The sequence below is a fragment of the Globicephala melas genome, chromosome 5, assembly GCF_963455315.2.
Source record: "Globicephala melas chromosome 5, mGloMel1.2, whole genome shotgun sequence".
NCBI classification, from domain to species: Eukaryota; Metazoa; Chordata; class Mammalia; order Artiodactyla; family Delphinidae; genus Globicephala; species Globicephala melas.
This window is the reverse complement of record NC_083318.1, coordinates 123,273,375-123,296,433: the sequence shown is the minus strand read 5'-3', so window position 1 is coordinate 123,296,433 and position 23,059 is coordinate 123,273,375. Positions and strand designations below refer to the sequence as shown.

Sequence of the window (23,059 nt, the reverse complement as noted above, 5' to 3'; positions counted from 1 at the left end):
AATATAAAGTACGGAAATCTGGATTTACACACACAAAAAATTTGGATGGTAAGGATTCACTACTGAGATGTACTGTCATGCTTTGAAGGGGTCCAAAAATAATACCCCCGTTCCCTACTCAAGTTCAGAATCACTGGCGATATAAGCAGATGAGTTCTCTGTTGGAATTCAGAATAACTGCTTTAAAATTGGTAAAGTCTAGAATGAAGGACAGAGCTTATTTGTATAGTCACAAAGGAATGGCTAATACTTCAGGGCTGAATTAAATGTATTTACTAATAACCTTGTCACTGGTGCCGCTGGACAGCCAAAGATGGAGAGGAACAGAATTCTTGCCCCTTCTACTGAAAACTCAGGAGCCCAGAAGGGGCTGAGCCATGCATATCCAGTTCTTCTCTCTCAACTTGTTAATCAGATAAATCATTCCTCTCCTGGAGAATGGAGGTGGCAGTTGCCAAGTGAAGAGCCAGAAGTGTCGCTGTAGTAAAAATTCCCTGTAAGGAAGCTTGAGACCAGTGGGAAAGGGGTTACTGCCCCAGTCATTTTATTTTCCAGTATGCTCTTTTAAAGAGGTATAATTCACACAGACTAAAATACACAGATTTTAAATGTACAGTTTGATGAGCTTTGACAAATGTACATACTTATGTAATCACTATTCCAATCAAGATATCAACATTCTGACACTGTAAACAGATTCACAGCAAGAGTTTTTTAAGTACTAACCTGTTCGTTCATTTTAAATGCTTAAAAAATACATTAAATTTGTAATAATTCTGTTGACAGCTTTGGTTGTCTCTGGATGAAGAGTTTAATGAACTTTTTCTAGAAAGATCCCACATCATTAGTAGGCATATAATTATTTCTATGGAGAGACTGAATGATTTTTTTACTGAGTAGAAGTCTTTTAAAAATGGAATGGTCTATGTATTTTTTTAGTTATATATTTTATATTCTTAAGTACTTAAATTGTCTTCACTGATACCTTCCTATATTAAAATATAAGATCCTGTATTTCTATTTCTGATAATATGGAGTGCATAGTGTAGGTGCATAGCAGGTAACATTTACCTTCCCTTCCCTATTGGTATACTTTGGCTCATAAGTGTGTGATATAAAGGATGGTAACTAGAGAGCTTTCTGCAAGTAAGGAATTCATTCCCTTATTCACTTAGTTAATTTAATAAATATTTGCTGGCTACCTTTTTGTGCCAAGTAATAGGTATAGTGCAATGACTATAGTTAACAATGTGCCCCATACAATATAGATGGGGAGTATATATTACCAATTAAACAAAAGAATATATAACTGCACACTGTGAATAGTGCTGTGAAGGATGGATGCAGTGATAGAGAATAACCCTGGAGGGTTGGGGAAGAGAAGACTTAGAAGAACGATGGTCTCTGGGGTTGTGACAGTTAGACTGAAACTTGATAAGAAAGGGATGTCAAACAAGGAGCACTGGGGATGGAATGAAGGAAAGGAAACAAGTAAAACAGATCCAGATGCCAATATAGGTAGTACTAAGTACGTCTTAACTACTTTTATTACTTGTTGACTCATAGTTTTGATGTATTATTATCATTTGACTAACATTATGTCTTTTTTCCTCAGTGTTGTGGTAATTACTTTTTATTACTTTTAGTAGTATGAACTTAGATATGATATATTATTCATACTTTATTTCAGAAAAATCAACCTATATCCATGTAATAAGATAGAACAAGTATATCTGAGATGTGATGCCCTACAACTTCTTTTTAGTTAATAGAAGACATATATATGAATATAGTTTTCTTTTCCTTTAGGGAAATAAAATCAATTTCTCAAAACTATTTAAGCCCTCTTAGGAAAATAAATATTAACATTCGTTGTGAATGATAACCTGGGATTTTTTTATAAAGTAGGTTTAGGATTACTAGGTTAATCACAGTTGTATGAGACATCACTAGAGCATGTTAGTATTATTTAATGTAAATTTTTGTCTACTTTTTCCTGGGTTGACCTGGAAAATAAATTACCACTCATTTTATAATAGGGAATTCCACTTTATTTTTAGAATTGTCATGAGCTGGCAATGTACAATGTACACCTTACTTTGAAGTAAGAAAATGCCTGAAATTCTAATACTAGAGCAGCAATCCCAGGAGTCCTTGGTGTGCTGTTAGGGTGCCCATGAGGTCAAAACTATTTGTGTGGTATCATCAAAAGACATTTTTTGTCTTTTTTCACTGTATTGACATTTGCACTGACAGTGGTGCAAAAGCATCTGTGGGTAAAAAATTGCTAGTGCTTCAGTATGTGTGAATCAGGCTACTAGTAGCACCAAACTACAATAACTAGTAATTATTGTATTCTTTACCATCGTATACTTGAGGTTAAAAAAAAAATACCAGTTTTACTTAAGAATGTCCGTGATGAAGCAGGAAAAACAATGTTTTTAAAACTCTTAACTTTTTAATACACATTTTAAAAATATACTATTTGATAAAATGGGAAGTACACAGAAAACACCTGCATTGCATCGTAACGTCTGATGGTTGTTTTTAAGAAAAGCAGTTGTGCAATCTTTTGAGTTGTGAGCTGACTGAGATACTTTTTTTCATGGAATAACTTTTTTTTTTAATTTGAAAGAACAGAGAGACGAACTGGCTTTTCATATTTGGCAGATATTTTCTCACGAATGAGGTTAATTTGTCATTTAAGGAAAACAACTCACAGTATCTGTTGCTGGTGATAAAATTAGAGGTTTTAAGAGAAAATTAGAATTTTGGAAAACTTGTATCACCTTAGGCTTGACAGCTTCCCAGTACTTAGTCTTTAAAAAAGATTAGTGAAGATATTAACAAATGTGATATTTTGAAATAGTACAATGAAATGTGTCAGTGTTTGGAAGATATGCATAACTCCATGACCTAATTTTTTAAATGACCAATGCATGGATGACAAACATGTTGCATGCATGAAAGATTCAAAATGCAAAAGAGCAGTGGATTTTCATGTAACAGTTGGCAGAGCTCAGTGATATTGTTTCAGATTTCACATGGTAACTAGCCTTTAAAACACTACCACTAATCAAATTTTGGTGTAGTATCAAAGACTATCCACTGTTATCTGAAAAGGCTGTTAAAATACTCCCTTGTTTTCCAACTATGTATATGTGTGAGGCTGAATTTTTTTCATCTACTTAACCAAAACAACAAATTATAAAGATTGAGTACAGAAGCAGATATGAGAATCCAGTTTTCTTCTATTAAGGCAGACATTACAGAGATTTGTGAAAATGTAGAAAAATGCCACTCTTCTCAGTAAGTTGGTTTTGAAATATAATTATTTTTCATTAAAAATATAATTATGTTAACAGATAATAGTTTTATATTTGTTAGGTTTAAATGAATTACTAAAATAAGTATTTAAAAGTCTCATTTTTAATTTTTAGTATGTTAAATATCAATATAAATAATTGAAAGCAGAGCTCTTTTGTACATGATACTATACATAGAAAATCCTAAACACATCATCAGAAAACTACTAGAGCTCATCAATGAATTCGGTAAAGTTGAAGGATACGAAATTAACGTACAGAAATTTGTTTGCATTTCTGTACACTAACAATCAGAGAAATTATGGAAACAATCCCATTTACCATCGCATCAAAAAGAATAAAATACCTAGGAATAAACCTACCTAAGGTGGTAAAAAAAACCTGTACTTGGAAAACTATGAGACGCTGATGAAAGAAATTGAGGATTACACAAACAGATGGAAGATATACTGTGTTCTTGGATTGAAAGAATTATTATTGTTAAAATGACCATACTACTCAAGGCAGTCTGCTGATTCAATTCAATCCCTGTCAAAATACCAGTGACATTTTTCACAGAACTAGACCAAATAATTTAAAAATTTGGATGGAAACACAGAAGACCCTGAATAGCCAAAACAATCTTGAGAAAGAAGAACAGAGCTGAAGGAATCACGCTCCCTGACTTCAGACTTTATTACAAAGCTACAGTCATCAAAACAGTATGGTACTGGCACAAAAGCAGACACATAGACTAATGGAACAGAATAAAAAGCCCAGAAATAAACCCCCACACTTATGGTCAGTTAATCTACAGCAAAGGAGGCAAGACCATGCAATGGAGAAAATACAGTCTCTTCAATAAGTGGTGCTGGGAAAACTGGACAGCTACATGGAAAAGAATGAAATTAGAACATTCTCTAGCACCATATAAAACACTAGACTCAAAATGGATTAGAGACCTAAATGTAAGACCAGAAATTATAAATTTCCTAGAGGAAAACATAGGCAGAACGCTCTTTGACATAAATCGCAGCATTAATTTTTTGGATCCATCTCCTAAAGTAAAGAAAATAAAAGTAAAATAAACAAATGGGACCTAATTAAACTTAAAAGCTTTTACGCAGAAAAGGAAACGATCAGCAAAATTAAAACACACCCTACTAAATAGGAAAAAATATTTGCAAATTATATGACCAATAAGGGACTAATATCCGTAATATATAAACAGCTTATACAACTCAACATCAAAAAACAAACAACTTGGGCTTCCCTGGTGGCGCAGTGGTTGAGAGTCCGCCTGCTGATGCAGGGGACGCAGGTTCGTGCCCCGGTCCAGGAAGATCCCACGTGCCGCGGAGCAGCTGGGCCTGCGCGTCCGGAGCCTGCGCTCCGCAACGGGAGAGGCCACAACAGTGAGAGGCCCGCGTACCGCAAAAAAAAAAAAAAAAAAAAAAACAACTTGATTAAAAAATAGGCAGAAGACCTGAACAGACATTTTTCCAAAGAGGACATGCAGATGGCCAACAGACACATGAAAAGATGCTCAACATCACTAATCATTAGGGAAATGCAAATTAGAACCACAGTGAGATATTATCTCACAAGTGACAGAATGGCTGTCATCAAAAAGAACACAAATAACAAATGTTGGTGAGGATGTGGAGAAAAGGGCACCCTTGTATACTTTTGGTGGGAATGTAAGTTGTTGCTACACTGTGGAAAACAGTATGGAGGTTTCTCAAAAAAATAAAACTAGAACTACCACTCGGTATGTATATCAAAACACTAATTTGAAAAGATACATGCACCCCAATGTTCATAGCAGCATTATTTGCAGTAGCTAAGATATGGAAGCAGCCTAAGTGTCCATCAACAGATGAATGGTTAAAGAAGATGTTGGGGGGAGGTGTCTGTGCGTATATATACACACACACAATGGAATACTACTCAGCTGTAAAATAAGAATGAAATTCTGCCATTTGCAACAATGTGGACTGACCTAAAGAGTACTGTGCTAAGTGAAATGAGTCAGAGAAAGACAAATACTGTATGATATCATTTATATATGAAATCTAAAAAATACAACAAACTATTAAATATAGCAAAAAAGAAACAGACTCACAGATATAGAGAACAAACTAGTGGTTATCAGTGGGGAGAGGGAAGTGGGGAGGGGAAGTAAAGGGGTAGGGGATTAAGAAGTACAAACTATTATGTATAAATAAGCTACAAGGATACATTGTACAACACAGAGAATATAGCCAATATTTTATAACTATAAATGGAGCATAACCTTTAAACATTGTGAATCACTATATTGTACACCTATAATTTATATAACATTATACATTAGCTAAACTTGAATAAAAAATTTTAAAAGACCTCTTTGGGGTCCTAAATAATTTTTAATAGTGTAAAAAGATTTTTAACAGTCTATGGTCTAGAGGAATCCATGTATAATTTAGGAGGAGAGCATTGCTTTAAAATCCAAAATGTACGTGTTTTGGCTTAAAGCAGTACTTTGAAGCGTTTTTTAAATGGAATTGTTAAAACAGGTTTTATAGTCATCAGACTATTATTTTAAGTCATATCATTTTGAAACTTTTCTAAACCTTCATTTTCATTTTATGTATTTAAAATACAACAGAGGAAGCCAAAAATGTAATAAAGTATTATTTGCAAAGCTATGTAATTTTTTGTAGACCTTTTTTTTTTTTTTTCAGTTAACCATGGCTTGTTCCTGAACAAGCTAAATAAGGTACAAGAATGCTGAAAAGATGTTCTGTGACTATCTATGGAATATTCTTGGTATCTTACAGATACAGAATGAATATTTTATAGGAGTTAAATGGATAAAATTTTATTTAAAAAATATGTAATCGTATAGTCCATTGCCATTTTGGAATGTATGTGGAAATTAATTCACCATATGGGAGCCTTATGCCTGTTAGTGGTACTGTTTATCATGTAACATGATGGTTAGAGAGGTTTCTGATTGCTCTTTTTTCTCTAAGCAGATAATCTCAGTGATACCTTGAAGAAGCTGAAGATAACAGCTGTTGACAGAACTGATGATAGTTTAGAAGGATGCTTGGATTGTCTACTTCAAGCCTTGGCTCAAAATAGTAAGTTTTAAGGAACCTCCATACTGTGAGGATATGGGGAGGGGGAAGGGTAAGCTGTGACAAAGTGAGAGAGTGGCATGGACATATATACACTACCAAACGTAAAATAGATAGCTAGTGGGAAGCAGCTGCATAGCACAGGGAGATCAGCTCGGTGCTTTGTGACCACCTAGAGGGGTGGGATAGGGAGGGTTGGAGGGAGGGTGACACAAGAAGGAAGAGATATGGGAACATATGTATATGTATAACTGATTCACTTTGTTATAAAGCAGAAACTAACACACCATTGTAAAGCAATTATACTCCAATAAAGATGTAAAAAAAAATAGTAAGTTTTATTATGTTTACTCAAATGCCAAACAAAAAATCAAATCAACAGTCATTCAGAAATTGGTATATAGTTTAGCACATAACTTACATTCACATAACTTGAATTCTTTTGAATCCTGTCCCTGAATACTGAGATTGTTTTACATGTTCACCCTCCTACTTACCTTGCCACCCCCAGGATACTGAAAGCCAAGTTGATAGGCAGAAGAAAGGTGGAATTGATTGGTGGTGACATTGATGACATTAATACTAGTCCCAGAGAGAGGCAGTTCTTAACAGATAAGCGCCAAAGTTGTTTTTCTTCTTAACACCTAACTACGCTTTAAAAAAAGACTGTGTTTACATGTGGGGACGAGAAACAGAGAGGAAAAGAAAGAAAGAAAGGAAGGAAGGAAGGAAAAGAAAGAAAGAAAGAGAGAGAGAGAGAAAGAAAGAAAGAGAGAGGGAGCTTAAAACACTTGAAATTTTTTTTCTGAGATCTTTTTAATCATTTTACTTTAAAATAATGTGTATGCTTAGGTTTAATTGGAAAGAGCCATCAGTAGTCATCCAGAAATCCTGTAAAACTGAGGTAACACTTGATCTTTGGTGGCGTGGTAAATAAGAGATAAAAATTATACAACTCTTCATTGACTAATACATTGTATTGTTACATTTGATCCATCATATTTCTATTCACTAATTTCTGTATTATCACAATGAATAGACAGATACAGAATAATTTTCATTTGTTTCCTTAATTCTCCTTGGCTGTGCTGTGGTTTATGCTGTGCTTGTTTTTAATTATGCCATTATTTTATCCTGGGAATAATTATGTAGCTGACAAATAATTCAGGAGGAAGAATAGACTGTATTGTTAGAGTTCAGTTTCAAGCACTCTGATATGTATGCATTTTTTTTCTTTTTTCTTTTTTAGTAAACTGTGATTAGGAAATTTAAAATAATTGATTGCAATACTCTTTATCAAAAAGCACATTTAAGGTAGCTTTTAAAATTCTGTTTTAGTAATATTTTGCTTTTGAGATTATAATTATGTCAAGCTATTTAATCTTAGAGATATCAGAGAAGGGATTTAAAATAAGGAGTTCAGTAAAAAACATCTGGATAAGGGTCACAGTGGTAAAGAAAAATAAGAGAGAATGTGTAAGGCTGTACTCTCCATTATAGTAGATACAGGTGGCTATTTAAATTTTAACAATTAAATTTAATTAAAAATTAAGTTCTTTAGTCTAACTTTCAATAGCCATGTTTGATTGGTGACTACCTTATTGGGGATCACAGGTATAAACTATTTCCATGATCACAGAATATTCTTTTGGATAGAACCACATAATGACCTGAGTTTTACACATGCCTGTATAGGCAGATTTACGTAATCTTGTAATCAGTCTGTATAAATTGAGTATCTCAAGTTCATTTTTTTTCAAGCGTTGTTTTATTATAACTTACTTTGTTTTAAATGGCCCAGTTTTTTCTCTGTGTTAAAAACAAGTAGTATTTTCTAAATGGACCATTTGTTCAGGACCTGAAGGACACGGAGGTGATATCCTTGGTTATACATGGAGGCTTGCTCAGCCCTCTCCTGGAAAGACTGGTACACAGATAGATGAAATTGTTGAAGAGAAATGAAAAAAGGAAGCAACATTTTATAGCTTTTTAAAGAACAGATTCAGGAAATATTGACAAGTGTATATAGTTGCTGAACTAAATTTCAGACCCATTGCAGAGTTATTCGTTGGACCCATTTATTGAAAATGGTCTTGAAATTATATATCATAAAATGTTAAGGCCAAATAGTTACAAAGTGGTAATGAAAACAACAGACTCTACCAATTTAATTATTGACTCCTTAGGAAGGGAACAAAAGGAATATGGCTTCTTAAGAATCTGTAATAAAATTCATAATTGTCCTCACATCTGAGACTATTGACACAAAAGAATTTGATGTAGGAAGAGGTGGTTCATGCAGATGTTCCGTCTTTGACTTACAAATGATATCTATCATTGATTAAGCATCCACAAATAATATCTATCATTGAGCATCCACTGTGTACTCAGCACTAGACTTCAGACTTCTATCTGTTGTCTAATCTAATCTTTCCTATAGACCCATGAGGAGGTATTATATACATCACCATTTAAAAGATAAGGAAACAGTCCCTGTAAGGGTGCTTGCCTTGCTCTGGCAGAGTACAGAGTTTGAATTTGAACTCTTAGTTTCCAAAATAAAAAACTACATTCTGAGTAAAGTGCAACTTTTTTCCTGCGTTTATAGAATGTGAAAGTGTTTTCAGAAACTAGATTTTAATATTGTCTTAAATTTTTGCTTTTTCTTTAAAATAGTTTCAAATTATTATTACAGAGGAAGAAAATTTATAAACCATTTTCCCCTTTGAGCTATATATTTATTTTATAGATATTAATTGGTATGTTTTATAAAATTAACATCCAGCTTTTAAGCAAGAAAAATTTTTTTTAAATACCAGGGAAATGTTTATTTTATAAAGTTCTTACTTCCCTGAATAAAATGTTTGATCCGTCACTACTTCTATGCTCTTAAAGGTAAAATTATAAAGCATATAACTTAGCATCTATACTGGCTTTTTTTACACAGAGAAGTTCTAATTTCATAATTCTTCCTAGTGTTAGGTGTTTTATCTAAAAAATATCAGTGTTTGCACTAGAATTGCACCTGATCAAGAAAGAATGATTTCTCCATTCTTTACAAGATAGTAATGTGTGTAATGGAAATCTAATCTTAAAGTTCTGTTTTACAGTTTACTAACCTACCATTGGAAAGGACATTTCTGAGAGGAAAGAAATTATGCTTCTAAGTTTTTACACTGTGGAAATTTAGTATTTTTGAATTGTATATTACAGATGATCATAATCTGAATTAGAATTTTTGCTTTGATGTATGACTTCAGAGTGTTTTCTTAAATTTGGGGGGGCATTAAATCTAGTATTTGTAAGGATCTTAAAAGACAAAAGTTGAAAATTTGAATACGTACTAGACTTTATGGAAAACATTTTGTTTGAGCAAGCATTTTGTGTAAATCTCTGATCTAAATTAATATAGAAGCATTCATTCACTCATATAAATACTTCAGATCTCAGCTTTAAAATGTTTTTAGTAAATATATGAAGGCTACCAGCCAAGAAATCAGCCCGTTTATTCTGGTCTCTTTTGATTCAGAGAATAGTTAGAAGAGTCTCAGTAAATGCTTGTTGAATTGTAGTGTCGGTTATTCTATTTCATGCTTATTTGAAAATGTAAAACAGCCCACATTTTTATCCGTAAACATTAAGGCAGGAATTGTCCTTAGAGAGTATGACATCTGAACCACCTTATAAGACAAACTACTAGCATGAATTAAAGGCCCCCAAATAAGCAAAATTTACAGTCTGTTCATAATAAAAATTCTATTCTGTTGTAAGAGCATGAGGACCATGTTCTTGTTGGCTGGGGGAACCACAATACAGTGCCAGCATGATCACCAGCACCACTTTCAATTTTTTCCCTAACGGATTAGGCTGTTTTCCTCTTTCTCATTGCCTCACATACCTTTGTATTTTAACTTTAACCAATTGCCCGATGGCAATTCCTATTTCATACAAGTGTCACGTAATTGTTTATTATCTATAGAAAACCCTATGAAAGAACATCAGTTTACTTGTTTTTAAAGAAGAAAGTATTTAGTATCTAGTTCCATATTCCTAACTTGGTAATACTCATCTACCTCTTGAATTCTTAGGTTATTTCTTAACGCTTGTTCTTTATTTTATTCAGTGTGTTGATTTTTGGCTCCCTACTAGGCTATAATCCTAAACATATCAAATTATGTACAGAAGCTACTAACGTAGATTATAAATCTTCTCTAACAGTAAGAATTGTCTGTTGTTTGCTTTTAGTCTGCTTTATGCCTTTAATATTTCTGAACAGACTTACTGTCATGTATCAAAATTATTTCCCAAGTAAGGGACTTTGAAATTTATTATCAACTCTTTTTCAATAACCTTGTTAAATCTTCATTTACTGAGCATGGAAGATCGCTGCTGCTTTAGTAGAAATGAAAATTTATTTCACTTAATTCTTTCACAGTAATATCTAGATTTCAGTTTTTTACCCTACGTTATCCAATGTATCACAGAGTGATACATTTGCAGCTTTCTTTGCAAGCTAAACTCATTATGGTGTTCATCTCCTTTATATAGTTTTGTATTATGTGGCTCTTTTAGTTATTGTGTCCATCATTAATGAGGGCTTATGACTGGTGCTAATCATAAATTACCAAAGGTTCAGTTTTTACTAAATAAAGGTAGTATTTTAAGAGTAGAGGAGACTAGGCTAAGCTAGAAAACGTGGTCAACTAAAAAGACACTGACAATTCTTGATGAATTAAGACCCCTGGATTGCCATAGAGTAGTGGTGGCCACCTAAGTTTGAATTTTTCTACGCAGTCTAAAAAGCCATACAAATCAACAAAAAATCAGATAAAATCAAATATCTATAACCTATGCCCTGGAGACACACTAAGAACTTCAGATTATTAGGAGAGAGAAATTAATATCCAAATCTAGCCTACTCAGCTTCAGAGCCCATTTTTAGAGAGAGTTCATGAAGACTGCAGAGACCACATGGAAAGGACGAGAGGGGTTGAATCAGGAGCCTAGGGGTGATAGTTTACAGTTAAAATTGCCTTTAGAAAGAAAAAGTCTTAACTTGGTGGGAAAATTCTAAGATCTGGCCTTAGATTCAATTGGAGCATTGGCTATTGGGAATCAAAAGGAGGAGACTTAAAAGTACACAGGACCCTAGGCAACAGATCAGGAGAGTGCCACTTTGGGGGATGAAATTGTTCTCCCTTGTAGACGTGGTGTTGAAGGAAAAGAAGGATGCAAGATGGAGAAAGTAAGTGTTCTGTAGAAATAAGAAAATCATACTGTTAGAAGACACACTAATAACCTCCTTTGGTTTAAGTTCAGAAGAGGGAGCTTTTGAACTAAAAAACCTGAGAATTCATCCTTACCCTTACTGCATACAACTTTTACTGCTAGTTAAAGAAAAGAAAAACTATACACTGAATAGGAAATTGCAGGCTATATACATACATAGGTGCTACAAGGAACAAATCAGAAAATAAGAATCAAAACATTTTAGTTATTGAATTGTTTTCTCCTAAACCACCCACAAAGTGGTTATCAGTAACAGAACACCATGACCTATATTAAACATCCTTAAGCCTTTGCAATTATGAAAAGGAAAAAGAATACCTGGGTAAGAAATTCAGAAACTTGGAACCAAAGTGGATAATTACTAGGAAGATGTAAAGTAAGAGTTGACTAGAAGATAATGAAGAAAAGAATCATTTTAAAAAGTAAGACTAAATTACAAGGTACCAAGGAAGAATAGAGGTGACTGAAAATTTAATAAGGAGCATTGAGGAAAGTGGGCAAAATGAAGACAGAATAAAGGATCAAAGAGAAAATGATTAATATAGAAGATAGGCAAAAAGATCCAACATATGTGCAACTGGAATCCTCAAGGAGAAAAACAAAACAGTGGAACAGAGCTAATATTTAAAAGTATGAACTTTTCTGAAGTATAAAAAGACCAGAATCTGTATGTTGAAAGGGCCTAGCATGTACTTGTGAAAATTGACCTCGAAGAAGTCTAGCAAAACTTTTAGACTTTAAAGGTAAAAATAAATACAAAGGAGAAATCCTCCAGGCTTCCATGCTAAAAGATCAATTTATTTAAAAAGAAAAGAAAATTAGATTGGCATCAGACTCTTCAACAACAATATGCAAAACAATTCAATATTAGAGCAGTATTTTCAGAAAACTAAAGGAATAAGAATTTTATATTGAGCCAAGGTGCTCAGTAAGTATCAAGGCTATAGCAAAATTCTGTTAAACATGGAAAAACGCAGGGAATACTATGCTCATTAGCCTTCCAGAGGAATCTTCTAAACTTGTGCTGTCCAATACAGTATCCATTCTCTGCATGGCTATTGAGCATTTGAAATGAGGCTAGTCTGAATTTAGGTATGCCATAAGTGTAAAATACATACTGTACTATAAAGACTTAGAACTTCCTCAAAAGTAAAATATCTCATGAAACGTTTTAAAATTATTGATTATATATTGAATCTCATTTTTAAAATTTTATAAAATATTTATAAATATTTCTATTGGAGTTTTATAGGCTATCATTTCTTGAATTATGGGTGGTTTAAGAATTGGACCAGCCAGTATGATGTGATGGAAATGAAGCTGAGAAACAAAATCATCATCATTGTCATCAATAAAATGTAGTTGGGTTATTCAGTGGAGGAGCAGACATTTTTAAAAGAGGCCATTTAAAATAATGAACCTTAAGTTCATTATCCTAGGGTTAGATTCTAAGGAAGTAGTAGCATATAGGTCCAAGATATATGTTAGTCAGAAGCAGAAAGAAGAGACAGTATATATTCAAATATATTTATATCTAGGAATTCGTAGAAGAGGGGTCACAGAAAGGCTTGAATCTGATTGAAATAATGAGAAAGACCATCTTGAAATCTTTCACAGGTCACAAGATTAGTAACAGAAGATAATAACATGGTTACTGGGTTCTGTTTGCCTTCTAATATGCTTTTAAGCATAAGGGGCAAAGAAAGCTCTCATTGTGTACAATCTCCAGAAGGAGATAAGCCTCCATTGGTATTTGTATTTTGTGATTGAAGCATGGACAGAGAATCTGGATTTTCTTACACTAGCTAATTGATAAATGATACCATTTTTGCTTCTTAAGTTTGCTAAATTTGAAAAACTTCTTATGTTCCTGACAGTAAAATATGTAAGAGAAATGTGATTTGAAATGATACTATATGCCAAATATATACTGAAAAAGATCTACCATCCTCAGTAAAACACTAATACTGACTTACTGTCACTAAGTTGTTGAGGGAGAAGCTGATGGGTTTGTGCTGCTGTGTCTTCCTAACATTTGTTTCTGACAGGGGCCCATTTAACTGTGTAACTGCAGCTACCTGTAGGTCTTCTGTGGCCATATGCTTGATAGATGTTAACTGGCTTCTCAAATTAAACACTAACCCAACATGTCCTGAACGTGTCAAAAAATATGAGGCATGCAGATTGGACTTTTAATTAGTATAATGAATTAGAAATGAATTAATAAGAATTATATATTCTCTCATGGAGCTGATTTTCAGATAGCTGGGGGCTTTGAATGACACTCCGGGAGGCATGCCATCAACCACCACACAACCAGGGTTAATTGTGATTTTCCTGTAGGGAACTTTCACAGGGAAGTCCATACCAGTGGCTTCACCAGATTTTCAACTAAAGAGGTCATTAACTTGTTCTCTTAGCTGTCTAGCTTTTTCAACTTTTGACAGTCTTTCATTATCATAGTCTGGAATTGTCACCTGAATGATGTTAAGATCTTCAACATCCGATGCAGTAGTATTAACATTGGGCGATGAATTTATTTTTCTTGGAGGGTTCTTAGAGGAGGAGGTGCTCTCCTTAATTGCTGTCTCAAACATTTCAGGCTTTTTAATGATGAACTTAATTTTGGCTTTGTTTCTGAGTATCTTCTCCAGCCTTGGAATGCCAAAAGTAGATGGTCATCAGAATGGCACACCCTCGGGTAAGCCTTCCACGTGCTGAGTTCATTAAATTCACAGTCATTAGACCATTTCCAGGACTTGTGATTAATAACCAGTTGGTTGATCAGAGTGAGTCAGAAGGCCCGTAATCCAAGAATCAGCTGAGCCAAGCCAGTTGGAGGTTCCTGCAACAGAAGAAATACAGGAGACTGATAGACGCTCTCAAATCAAGCAAGAACCAGACCCTACGTGATAGACCTCTTCCCTCCTAGGCTTAAAGTATCAGTGGGTGAGAAGAGCTTTTTGGACTGTTACTGCCCCAAGCTGTGTAATATACTTGTATAACAGAAATACCTTCTATACAAACCTTTTTTTCTACTTTTAAATAGAAATGTCTACTTTTTCAGCAGCTCTGTGAATTGAATTAAAGAGCAGAGTGACTGTAAAAAAAAAAGGATTATATATTCTCAACAGAAAAATGTAGTTTGATGTTTAAAGGAAAATGCTTTAAAGTAAGAAATAGATTGATTAAATTAACCTGTTTTCAGTGTCTTTGCTGTGATTATGGATGTTTGAACCTGATATTAAAGGTATGGGCAGTAGCATACTGCTTTTTAGCTCTTGTAGTACTTGGTAGTCATGATGGTTGTTTCCTCTAGAAAGCTTTCTTACATAGTCTAAATGCTTTCATTTTTACCTCTTGTAATTCAGATTTCCTGAGTACCCACTTGGCATTGTAAAACAAAGGTTAAAGTTTCACCATTAGGTAGACTTTGGGATTTATAAATGTGACATTTTGAGAAATTAATGAATCATTATTTTTGCTAAAGGAAGACTCTATATAAAATACATGTATTCTTGCTATTATGATTATTTGATTTTATTATGTTCAATTATTATTTTATTTTATTTATTTATTTTTTGCGGTACACGGGCCTCTCACTGTTGTGGCCTCTCCCATTGCGGAGCACAGGCTCCGGACGCACAGGCTCAGTGGCCCAGCCGCTCCACGGCATGTGGGATCTTCCCGGACCGGGGCACGAACCCGTGTCCCCTGCATTGGCAGGCAGACTCTCAACCACTTTGCCACCAGGGAAGCCCCCAATTATTTATTTTTATATATGGTATAGGTGAGGATTTAATTTTATTATTTTCTAGACAATCAATTTTCCCAACACCATGTGTCATTTAATCTATTTAATCTATTCCTTATTGGTTGAGGATGTTCCTTTTATCATATAATAACTACTTAATTTAATATAATTGGGCCAGTCTTGGGGTTTTATTTTATTCCATTAATTTGTTTGTCTATTATTGTGTTGTAACCATGCTATTTTAATTATAGTAGCTTTATTGAGAAAGTTCCTCTTCATAAATCTGTTTCAAAGTTTTTTTATTTTCATGGGTTTGTTATATCAGAGAAGTTGTGTAAATACTTTGTTGCATTCCTGGAGAATGCTGTTGAAATTGGGATAAGCTATAAATTAATTTGGAAAGAATTGAAAACTTCTTAATAGTTTGTTATTCTAAAAACATAAATTACATCTTTTTATTCAAGTTTTCTTTCTTTATGTCTCATTAAGATTATGTAATTTGGTTCACATGCTTTCCATATGTATCTTATTTAAAGGATTTTTCCTATGTATTCTACATTATTTTGGTTGTTTTTGCAAATGGACTTTTTCCTATTATAACTTCCAGGCCGTTTTGTTAGAGATCAGTTTGAAAGCTGTATTGATTTTTATATCTTTTATTTGTATTCAGCTACCTTTTGAGCTCACTTATTAGTTAAAATAATTTTTTAGCTAGTTCTCTTGGGTTTTGCAGTCAGAACATAAACTGTTATTTTTGTTTCCTCTTTCCCTTGTAACTATAGCTGACTTATTGAGTTGGCTTGAACGGCCAGCAAAATAGTAAATAACAATGGTATGAGTAGTATCTTATTTTAGTTTCTGATATTAGTGGCAAGCCCTTCTAATGCTTCACCATTCAATATAATACCTCTGGACTTAATATAAAAATCCTTTTTCATGTTAAGATAGTCTTAATTAAAGAATGATTTTCTTAAAAAAATCAAGAACAGGTACCTCTAAACCATAAATCTTTAGCCTACTCAGTATAAGAATAGTAAACATTTTTCTTTTTTATTATTTTGAAGTTTATTTATAATGAAATTATTTGCTGAGAGCGTTAATTCTAGAGGAAGATTTTCTTAAGTATGGAAAGTGCAGTGTAGTTGTACAGTCTCAGATTCAGTGTCATTTAGTAGAATAGTGAGGTTCAGTATGATTTATATCTTCCTTTGTGTATTCAGGGACAAATGTTTACCTATTGAGAATTAGTACCTAAAGAATAATTAAAATTAATAATGTTAATTATTTATTTTAAAATGAATGATTATTAAATGGTCTGATAAACATTTTAGGAAATTTCTCAATTTAGTAATTTACAGCCCCCAAAGGTTCAAAACTACAGTCAGTGGAGCGTTAATTTTGCCACCAGATAATTGTTTGGTTACAATTACAAGGTCATATTATATCAGCCTTTGAATTATGTTTATAGCTATAAATTGAGATATTCATTTTTTGTTAGTTTGTATTACGCAGCCCTGACAGTGTGAACGTGATTGCTTATTATTTTTCTTACTTCATTTTAATATAGTTTTACATAGATATAAATTTAGTTCTACATGTAGTTTTATGCAGTGTAGTTTTACATAGATTCCTCTTAGACATTTGTAATGTTATATGAATTTTGGTATGTCAAGATTTAATGAAATATGAATATAAATTACTTTATAAATTTAAAAAATATTTTAATTACTTGGCATTAATAATCATTTTTTAAATTTCTAACATTTAGCTTAGAGGAAGGAAAAGAAACACTAGCCAGAAAAATAGGTAATTGAAATAAATTTTTCTCCTTTTGGAGGTTTGATTTTATATGAATCTTAATCAATGTAAACCTATAGTTTATCTATTATGTTAAAACTGGAAGAGATGCCATACCATGGGAATATCTTTTATACCAAGTAAATAAACAAAAGCAAAGTTATTTCACTTTTCACTGTTACTCATTTATTACCTACTGCAATTTTCAGTTTTTGAGTTATGAATGTATATGAATATTAATGACCAACTGCAAATATTGTTGAAATAGGAAAAATAGTAGTAACATTAAAGGCAAAATAGAGAGTAAAAGGTTAACTCTTTGCTTGAAATATTGAGAGTAAGGGAAGAATAGCCAGAAAGTGGAAAAGGTTCCAAATTAAGAAACACTTTTTAGAAGCACATTAAAAAAGAGTTGAAGAAATGTATGCTAAGTCAGCTATACATCTCTTTAACTGGATGTAAGATACTATATTATTTTTATTTGTTGTACAGTAAGCTCTTGATGAAGAATACTAAGGCCAAAAGTATTATATACCATATTCTTAACTGTGTGTGGTTCATGGTCATTTTACTGTCTTATAACAAATCACAACATAAATCTTAGCAGTATTTTTTTGGATCTGTATCCTAAGGCAAAAGAAATAAAAATAAACAAATGGGACCTAATTTACCTTAAAAGCTTTTACACAGCAAAGGAAGCCATCAACAAAACGAAAAGACAACCTACTGAATGGGAGAAAATATTTGCAAAGATATGACTGATAAGGGGTTAATATCCAAAATATATAAACAACCCAGTTATCCCAGTTGGGATAACTGCTAGTTATACGTACAACTCAATATCAAAACAACCAAGAACCCAATTTAAAAACAAGCAGAAGACCTGAATAGACATTTTTCCAAAGAAGATATACAGCTAGCCAAAACGTACGTGAAAAAATGCTTAGCATCACTAATCAGAGAACTAAAATCAAAACCACAATGAGATATCACCTCACACCTGTCAAAATGGCTATCATCAAAAAGTCTACAAATAGCAAATGTTAGCTAGGATGTGGAGAAAAGGGAACCCTAGTACACTGTTGGTGGAATTGTAAATACGTGTAGCTACTATGGAAAACAGTATGGAGGTTCCTCAAAGAACTAAAAATAGAACTACCATATTATCCAGCAATTCCACTGCTGGGTATATATCTGAAGAAAACACTGGATCATTGGGATACGTGCACCCCAATGTTCATAGCAGCATTATCTACAGTAGCCAAGATATGGAGGCAGTCTAAGTGCCCATCATCAGATGAATGGATAAAGAAGATGTGGTGTATGTATACACACACTAGAGTATTCTCAGCTATAAAAAAGAATGAAATCCTGCCATTGCAACAACGTGGATAGACCTAGAGAGCGTTATGTTTAGTGAAATAGGTCAGACATAGAAAGACAAATACTCTGTTATCACTTATATGTGGAATCTAAGAAATAAAACAAATGAATGAATATAACAAAACAGAAACAGACTCACAGATACAGAGAACAAATTAGTGATTACCTGTGGGGAGAGGGAAGCGCGGGGGATGACAAGATAGGAGTATGGGATTAAGAGACACAAATTACTATTTATAAAATAAGCAACAAGAATATATTGTATAGCACAGGGAAATGTAGCCATTGTTTTGTACTAACTTTAAATGGATTATAATCTATAAAAATATTGAACCATTATGTTGTCACCTAAAACTAATATAATATTATAAATCAATTATTTCAAAAATAAAGAAAAAAATTAACAAATAAGTAAAAATAAACACAACCTCTTTCCTCAAAAATCATCAATAACTGAGAAAGTGTGAACGTTTCATGTGCTTAGTAAGATAGAGTTTAGGTATAATATTCTAGGTGGTATTCATACAGTGGACTGTATAATGTAGGGAATCTTTATACTCTAATTTTTTTTACTAGAATTTAGTAGCATTCAGTGCCTTCTGTTGTCAGATGCCTTCACTTGGAAATTTTGGCTGTTTTATTACCAGTTAAAAAACAAACAATGCATTGTGTAATTTCTTGAAATTTCAGAAAGCCAACACATTCAGACAGAGTCAAAGTCACTTTTCTTTTCTGACTCTAGTTATACAGAGTTGGAGCAGTAGTACAGAATACTATGTGAGATTTCATGACCCTGCACGTGAATTACTCTGCTGGCAGCATTCCTCTTGCTCCAGGGCACGTGGGGGAAAGAGTTCAGGGTGGTCAGTCTTTTGTTCTATTCAAACATTCAGCTGATAGAATGAGGTCTACCCACATTGTAGAAGCCAATCTGCTTTGCTTAAAATGTACAGATTTAAATGTTAATCTTATCCAAAAACTCCCTTACAAAAACCTCCAGAATAATGTTTGGCCAAATTCCTGGGTACCATGGCTCAATCAAGTTGTCGTGTAAAAGTAACCATCACAAGTGGACTCTATATTCTACTGACATATCAAAATGAATTGTGTGGCATAATAGTTATGTGTTGGGATAACTGCTAGTGAGGAATGATGCCCTTAACATTAGAGCTTTCCACAAGCAAATCTAGTTGATTTGACTAAGGTTGATTTTATGACCTGCTTTTTAGTATTTGTTGTGATAAACCCCAAACTGAGACTCCAAAAGGCAGAGTAGTGGGGTTTTATTTTTAAGAGACATCTGGGTTTTAGCACAGAGTGTTCTCTGAGGTGAGTTCACTTAGATGCTGGTAATTTTCTCTGCCCATATTTAAGCGTTACGCATCTTTTCTCCTCCTTGTACTAAAGGAGCAAACAGAATGTTTTCATTTTGCTCATAATAACTTACTTATGGATTGATCACCTTTTCTTTCTGATGTGTGCATGTGGGAGGGATAAGATAAAAACAAAGTAGTTTCTAAAATGATGTCTGAAGCTTCAAGAACATTTTTGCATATGTTTGCTTTTGAAAAAATGTAATCTGAGACCTGATTAGCTTAATGCAAAGTGAAAAGTTTAGTCTCTGCATAAGCTAGCGATTGGTAATGCTACCAAAAAAACTTCCATTCTTGATGAGAAAATTCTTAAAATATAAGACAGTCTCCTTATAAGCTCAATCTTCTTTTCTGTTAAAAGTAATTACAACTTCTACAACATTAATAAATGTAACTCAGTTGCTCCATCTTTAGTATTCTGTAGGAGAGCTTATGCATCCCTCTAGTTGAACTTATTTTGGTGTATATTAATTATGTGTGTATGCCTTTTTTTATTCAGTTATAAACTCCTTAAGCACAGGGCAGTTCTATTCAACTAGCATTAATTGGGTACCACCATGCATTAGTTGGTACCTTGCCCCAGAGCGATTGGATAGACAAGTAACAGATAAGTTTTAATACAGTTTAACACATTATATAATAGAGCTGATTACAAAGTGTTCAGAGAACTGGGTTCAATTCATAGTTGTAAGAGTCTTTCAGAGTGTCACAGAGGGACTGCCATTTCACCTAGATTCTGATGGATAAATGGGTGTTTCATAGGTGTATTCTCTTATCCTTCTCCTTTTACCTACCTTTTCTTCAAACCTAAGATAATATCAGCCGTCTACCTTTTCCACTTCTCAATTCTGGCAGCCTCCAGCTGCTGGTAAAAAAATCACCCAATGGTACAGAATGTTGCTATTACAAATTTAGGGTCTCTAGCTTCAGATAGTAGTGCTTTTTATGTGTTCCTTCTTTGTGGAATAAATTTTTCTCCTTTTTCTGCTTGGAACATGCTTTATTGGGCTTCAGAACTCAGTTTAAATGTTACCTTGTTTATGGAAATTTCTATGATCTTCATGGAACTGTGATTGCTTCCCATTATACATTGTATGTAACCTCCATGGTGTTATCAGTCACAGTGAATTGTGGTAACTTATTTACCTCTCTCTTTCTCTTACTAGACAGCTCACTGAGGATATGATTTGTATCCTTTAGCTTATATTCCCAATATGGTAGGGACTCAGTAAAAAGACATCTTCTGTGGATAATCTCATCTACTCCAAGTCTTCAGCTACCAAATAGGTTCTAACAGCTTGGAAACAATTACAACATTGTGTGTGAATATTGGGGAAGAGGGGTGAATTTGATAAGCAGGATCAGGGAATGCTGGATTTTGAAAATACAGTGTACTTTACCCAGGTAATGTGAGGGCACAAGGATTATGGGAAGAACATCCCAAGCAATGGAGGCAACATATACAATGTCACAGTGGTGGGGAAGAAACCTAGTTCAATCAGAAACTGAAACTGGAAAGGGAGTAGGGGTCAAACTATGAAAGGACTTTTATGCCATACGTCTTAGTCCACGTGGGCTGCTATAACAAAATAGCCTGGACTAGGTGGTATTCTTCACACTTCTGGTGGCTGGGAAGTCCAAGACCAAGGCACCAGCAGATTCTGGTGAGGGCCTGCTCTCCGATTCATAGACCGCTGTCTTTTCACTGGAACCTCACATGGTGGAAGAAGCATGGCATCTCTCTGGGGTCTATTTTTGTAAGGTCATTAATCCCTACATGAAGACTGCCCTGTGACCTACAGATGCCAATCTCTTTAGCTTTGTTTACTTCATATTTTTCCCCAAGGTGTTTCACAGGATGGAGATAGATCTTTTACTAAAAATATTCCTTCACTGTTTTACTATGTCCTCGTTCTCTTAGTATGAAGTGAGGAAATCCACGTTTACCGTAGGGACCGCATTTTCAGTAATTACTGTGAACTTAGAGTTGAACGATTCTAGTTATATACTCTGCTTTTACCACAATCATTAGCACGGTTCCTCCGGGTATTTCTCAGCAAATATCTTTCTTTTATTTTTTAACCAACTCAGTTTTTAGCAACTGACCTAGTTGGTGGTAAGTTAAAGGAAAATAGTCAGACTAGCAGATCTCCCTGCTTATTCTAGTGATTTCCAAATACATAACTTCTCCAACTCCCACAGCTTACATTATCCCTGGAATTGAAATGACTGCAAAACTGTCAAAATCATTTATTGTAATTTTATAAATGACTCTCACAACTTAATCTTTTAGTAAGACCTCTTTCTGACGGTGAGTCATTGTGCAAATGGGTCTTTGTTCTGCCCTGTTTCTTTTCATGACTATATCCAGCCTTTTCTTTCCTGTACTTCATGTTCCTTTTATTTGCTTAAAATCTTTATTGCGGGAAAAAGATTCTCATCAGTGAAAGAAAAAGCATTTTATAACAACCCCCCATATACTTCCATTTTCTTTTAGAAACATTAATTTCTCATTTGTCAGACCCTTTAATCTTATACCCAGTATAGTCCTCTTCTGTGTTTTAAATATATTTTAAACCTGTTTCACTTTCTCTATACACAGTTCCCTTTCTCTCCTTCAATCACTGAGTCAATTTATCTATCTCAAAATACTGTGCATCCCTTTCTTACCCAGTTGTCTTAGTTTAGTTCTTACTTCTGAAAAATATGTTAAATAAAAATATTTGTCACATAATAACTTGGTGAATCTGGTCAAGGTATTGTTAGCACTATATATCTTCTAAATTAACAGTTGTGTTAGGAAGAGCACTGGACTAGGAATCAGAAAAATTGGTTTCTTATTGCTTTTCCAATATAATCATATAGCTTTATTTGTAGTATGAAGAAAACATAACCTATCATGCCTATGTCACATGTCTGTTTTAAAAAATGAGTTTTTATGGTAGTCAGGTATCTTTAAAGGTTTAAATGGCTCTCAGTCAGGTGCCTTTAAATGAGGACACTATGCCTCTGTGTAGGCATTAGCTATAGTGG

General features: G+C 33.8%; 1 protein-coding gene across 5 annotated transcripts in view; it reads left to right on the top strand.

The window, feature by feature from the left end:
• RAP1GDS1 (Rap1 GTPase-GDP dissociation stimulator 1) overlaps nt 1–23,059 on the top strand; it is a 257,700-nt gene that overhangs the window by 131,907 nt on the left and 102,734 nt on the right. For 3 of the 5 annotated variants that reach the window (XM_030865634.2, XM_030865632.2, XM_030865636.2), the window contains exon 2: nt 6,323–6,433. In XM_030865634.2, coding sequence (XP_030721494.1) covers nt 6,323–6,433 — 111 coding nt within the window. The remainder of the gene's footprint in view (nt 1–6,322; nt 6,434–23,059) is intronic. The other 2 variants (XM_060299768.1, XM_030865633.2) reach the window with 1 other exon arrangement.